Raw genomic sequence first — 4,668 nt, forward strand, 5'->3', positions numbered from 1 at the left:
GGATTTTGGTCAAATTTTCAGCACATCAAGAAAGAATCTTTTTAAACATTTATGGGAAATTTCAACTCTCTAACCACGTCTGGATGAAAGTTACAAAGTCTGGAACAAGTAACCAACCAAAGAAGTTCTGTGGATGTCGTTTGTGACATTTAGCGCGCTTTTAAATTTAAGTTTTGCGAACGTTTTTGGGAATTTTCAAGCTTCCAATCACTTCTGGATAGAAGTTACAATGCCTATAACAAGTGAACGGCCAATGGGATTTTATCCAGATTTTCAGCACATGAATAATGATGCTTTTTCAACACATATAAAAAATTTCAACTGTTTGATTACATCTGGATGGAAGTTACAACGTCTGAAACTAGTGAACGACTAATGGGATTTTGGTCAAATTTTCAGCACATCAAGAAAGAATCTTTTTAAACATTTATGGGAAATTTCAACTCTCTAACCACGTCTGGATGAAAGTTACAAAGTCTGGAACAAGTAACCAATCCATGAACTTTTGTGCACCTGGCATGTCGCATTTAGCGCGCTTTACAATTGAAGTTTTGCCAACATTTTTGCGAAATTTCAAGCTTCCAATCACTTCTGGATAGAAGTTACAAGGTCTATAACAAGTGAACGGCCAATAGAATTTTATCCAAATTTTCAGCACATGAATAACAAATCTTTTTAAACATTTATGGAAAATTTCAACTGTCTTGTTTCATCTGGATGGAAGTTACGAGGTCTGGAACAAGTAGCAAATCAATTAACTTTTACCAGCTTCCAACCACTTCTGGATAAAAGTTACAAGGGCTATAACAAGTGAACGGCCAATGGGATTTTATTCAAATTTTCAGCACATGAATATTGAGGCTTTTTGAACATTTATAGAAAATGTCAACTGTTTAATTACATCTGGATAGAAGTTACAAGGCCTGGAACAAGTGAACGGCCAGTGGGATTTTAGCCAAATTTTCAGCACATCAAGAACAAATCTTTTTGAACATCCCTACAAAAAATTTACTCTCTAACCGGGTCTGGATGAAAGTTACAAAGTCTGGAACAAGTCAACTTAACCTCAAAACTTTTTACGTTTTTTGCAGCTTAATCGCAACGGCTGACATCAGCGCCCAGTCGTCGCTAAAGTCGATTTCCAGGTAGGAAGCCACGAAACTCATCCAGATTAATCGGAGGAATTTTAAATTGTTTTTCCAATCCCCATCCAGATCGGCGTCGAATTCCGATCAATCGCTCGCATCCACCGGCTTGAAATCGGTCAGTTTTGGCAGCGCCAGCTTGAATAATCTGCCCGAAGCTCCAGCATCTGCTCCAGACTCGGCCAGTATTAACGGACTTCTGGATCATTCATCCAGGAAAAACTCGCTGCTTCAGCGCATTAAAAGGTAGGTCTGGAATTGGGCGTGGCAATTAATTTTTTTTTCATGGAAAAGTCTGTTTATTTCAGCTCGTTGACGCCAAAGTCGCGCGCCAATCCGGTGACCAGGCCGGAAGAATTGGCGCTCAAGAGTGGACCGGATGAAATCGGTCCGGCGGACGCGAACAATGCGAAACCGTTGAAGAAGAAGAAGAAAAAGATCAGTTTCCGGCTGCAGAAGAAGAAGAAGGCCGTCCTGGCGGACACCGGATAGATTTGGATCTGGATCTGGATGCGTTTCGATGTGTGGATCGGTTTTAGCCCGTTTGCTTTCCAGAATTTAGCACAATTCTAGGGGAATTCAACGAGCCGATCTGTTTTATGTATTGAATTCTATGTTTAAGTAAAGTTTTAATTGTTTTTGGAAATATACCAGGCGTCATTTTAATTTTGTGAGAAAAAAATTTAATTTTGACAATTGACATTTCGGATTGACAGTGGGAAAAGTGATCTGGCGCCGCCCCCTGGGGAGTTTTTGGGGGTTTTCTTGCGTCCTGGCCAGTGGCGTGCGGCGATTTTGAGCGTTTTTCGTTGACCACGCCTTTAAGGACTTCGGTGTTTTGTCCTCCTGGAGATAAGGAGGGATTTTCAAAAATTCTTCTGTGGCTTTATAGGATGGGGCAGAGTGCCGCCAGACTCCCCCTTCAGGGGGAATTCTTGAAATATTTTTTTTTGCCCGTGAAAATTAATTGAGTGGAGGAAACTAAGGTTTATTTTGTTTGTCCAAATGATGCCCTAAACCGAAAAAAGTCGCTCTCGGCAAAACATTCGGGCCTTCAAAAGCGATAAAGTGGAGTTCTTTTCGAAAGCATAAGGAGTTTTGGAACCAAAGCCACACAATTTCGCAAAATATCTCCGCAACGATAAACGATGGACCAATTCGGAGCACGCCACTGGTTAGAGGAGGTTGACAGGCATAAAAAAGATGCAGTTGAATTTTCCTTTAGAGTGAACAGAACGCGGGTTCTAGACGTTTTTTGAATTTTCTGAGAAAAAAATTGCAAATTTTGACAATTGACAGGTCGGCTTGACAGTGGAAAAAGTGATCTGGCGCCGCCCCCTGGGGAGTTTTTGGGGGTTTCCTTGCGTCCTGGCCAGTGGCGTGCGGCGTTTTTGAGCGTTTTCCGTGGACCACGCCCTTAAGGGCTTCGGTGTTTTGTCCTCCTGGAGATCAGGAGGGATTTTCAAAAATTCCACTGAGGCTTTATAGGACGGGGCAGAGCGCCGCCAAACTCCGCCTAAAGGGCGAATTCTTGAAATATTTTTTTTTGCCCGTGAAAATTAATTAAGTGGAGGAAACTAAGGTTTATTTTTTTTGTCCAAATGACGCCCTAAACCGAAAAAAGTCGCTCTCGGCGAAACATTCAGGCATTTAAAAGCGATAAAGTGGAGTTCTTTTCGAAACCATAAGGAGTTTTGGAACAAAATCCACACAATTTCGCAAAATATCACARCAACGACAAACGACGGACCAATTCGGAGMACGCCACTGGTTAGAGGARCTTGACAGGCGTAAAAAAGATGCAGTTAAATTTTYCTCTAGAGCGAAAAGAACGCGAGTTCTAGACGATTTTTAAATTTGGTGAGAAAAAATTTACAAATTTTGACAATTGAAAGGTCGACGTGACAGTGGTAAAAGCGATCTGGGGCCGCCCCCTGGTGAGTTTTTGGGGGTTTTCTTGCGTCCTGGCCAGTGGCGTGCAGCGTTTTTTAGCGTTTTCCGTTGACCACGCCCTTAAGGGCTTCGGTGTTTTGTCCTCCTGGAGATCAGGAGGGATTTTCAAAAATTCCACTGAGGCTTTATAGGACGGGGCAGAGCGCCGCCAAACTCCCCCAAAAGGGCGAATTCTTAAAATATTTTTTTTTTGCCCGTGAAAATTTATTGAGTGTCCTGCGATTGTTGCGTGTGATTTTTTGCTATGCCAAAACCAGCCTCAGGATGGTGCTGCGCTCCAAACTTGGCACTTTGTAGTAGACAGTGCGCTCTATCCAGAGCCGTACAGTAATTTTTTAAATCCTTTGTCAATTTTATGCAATTAATTTTCGAAAGGTGGTTTGCCGCAGGTTACACAAGCTCAGTTTTAGTGGATTTATTTGTTTGCTGATGCCGCCCTGAGGATGGTGATGACTTCGAAACGAGGGGGTTTATAGAGGAAAGTTGGCTCTATCCAGGGCCGTTCCAGGCCAGTTTGTGCCTCTGCCCAGTTTAAATCTATTGAGCGAAAATTCATTGAGTGTCTTTTTGTGGCTGAGTCCCATCGAAGGAAGTCGTCACTGATTTAAAAATAAATGTTCCCCAGCTCTATGGGTGAAAAACCGGTAAACCCTTCAGGGCGTGGTAGTTGGAAACCCCCAAAAATCAGGCTTGCGACTCTGCCTGACAAAAAATAGCTGGTTGGCTACCCCAAGTCACTTTTATCCTGTCAGTTCAGCATGTCAAGTGTCAAAAAATGTCAAATTTTGATTTTTTTTGTCGTCAAGTCCCAAAAATCGCCCTGTTTTGAACATTGATTGAACCACATTTCCACTGTCAAGGCGACATTTCAACTGTCATAAAAATGTCAAGATTTGCAAGTTTTTCTGCCAAAGTGCCCAAAAATCGTCAATAACTTGCGCTCTGTTCACTTTAAAGAAAAAATGACTTTCACCTTTTTTATGTCTTTTGTGTCCCTCTTTCCAGTGGCGTGCTCGGATTTGTCGCATCTTATCTAGTTATGCAGATATTTGAGTTTTTCTCTTGGCCAGCGGCTAGGTTTGAGCAGCGTTGCCAATTTGGCCAGTTCGGCTTTGAAACCCCAAAAAAGCCAATGGCTCGATCACTATGAGCTGTTTAGCGTTCAGTTAGAGAGCATCAGAGGTTTATTCGGGAGTTGATTCGGAGGATGTTTTGGCATAGCAAAAAATCAAACGCAACAATCGCAGGACAATCAATGAATTTTCACGGGCAAAAAAAAAATATTTCAAGAATTCGCCCTTTAGGGGGAGTTTGGCGGCGCTCTGCCCCGTCCTATAAAGCCGCAGTGGAATTTTTGAAAATTCCTCCTGATCTCCAGGAGGACAAAACACCGAAGCCCTTAAGGGCGTGGTCAACGAAAAACGCTAAAAAACGCTGCACGCTACTGGCCAGGACGCAAGAAAACCCCCAAAAATTCACCAGGGGGCGGCCCCAGATCGCTTTTACCACTGTCACGTCGACCTTTCAATTGTCAAAATTTGTAAATTTTTTCTCACCAAATTTAAAAATC

At 42.5% G+C, this 4,668-nt stretch overlaps 1 protein-coding gene across 1 annotated transcript in view; it reads left to right on the forward strand.

Moving 5' to 3' along the window:
• LOC109539329 (myeloid differentiation primary response protein MyD88) overlaps window positions 1-1,811 on the forward strand; it is a 9,940-nt gene extending 8,129 nt beyond the window's left edge. Inside the window, exons 6-8 of the mRNA XM_019907008.2 lie at window positions 1,092-1,145; window positions 1,215-1,391; window positions 1,454-1,811. Coding sequence (XP_019762567.2) covers window positions 1,092-1,145; window positions 1,215-1,391; window positions 1,454-1,637 — 415 coding nt within the window. The 3' untranslated portion in view covers window positions 1,638-1,811. The remainder of the gene's footprint in view (window positions 1-1,091; window positions 1,146-1,214; window positions 1,392-1,453) is intronic.
• The last annotated feature ends 2,857 nt before the right edge of the window (window positions 1,812-4,668 follow it).

This window comes from Dendroctonus ponderosae, unplaced genomic scaffold (assembly GCF_020466585.1).
Source record: "Dendroctonus ponderosae isolate FM_Combo_2020 unplaced genomic scaffold, Dpon_F_20191213v2 Dpon_F_20191213_12, whole genome shotgun sequence".
Lineage (NCBI taxonomy): Eukaryota > Metazoa > Arthropoda > Insecta > Coleoptera > Curculionidae > Dendroctonus > Dendroctonus ponderosae.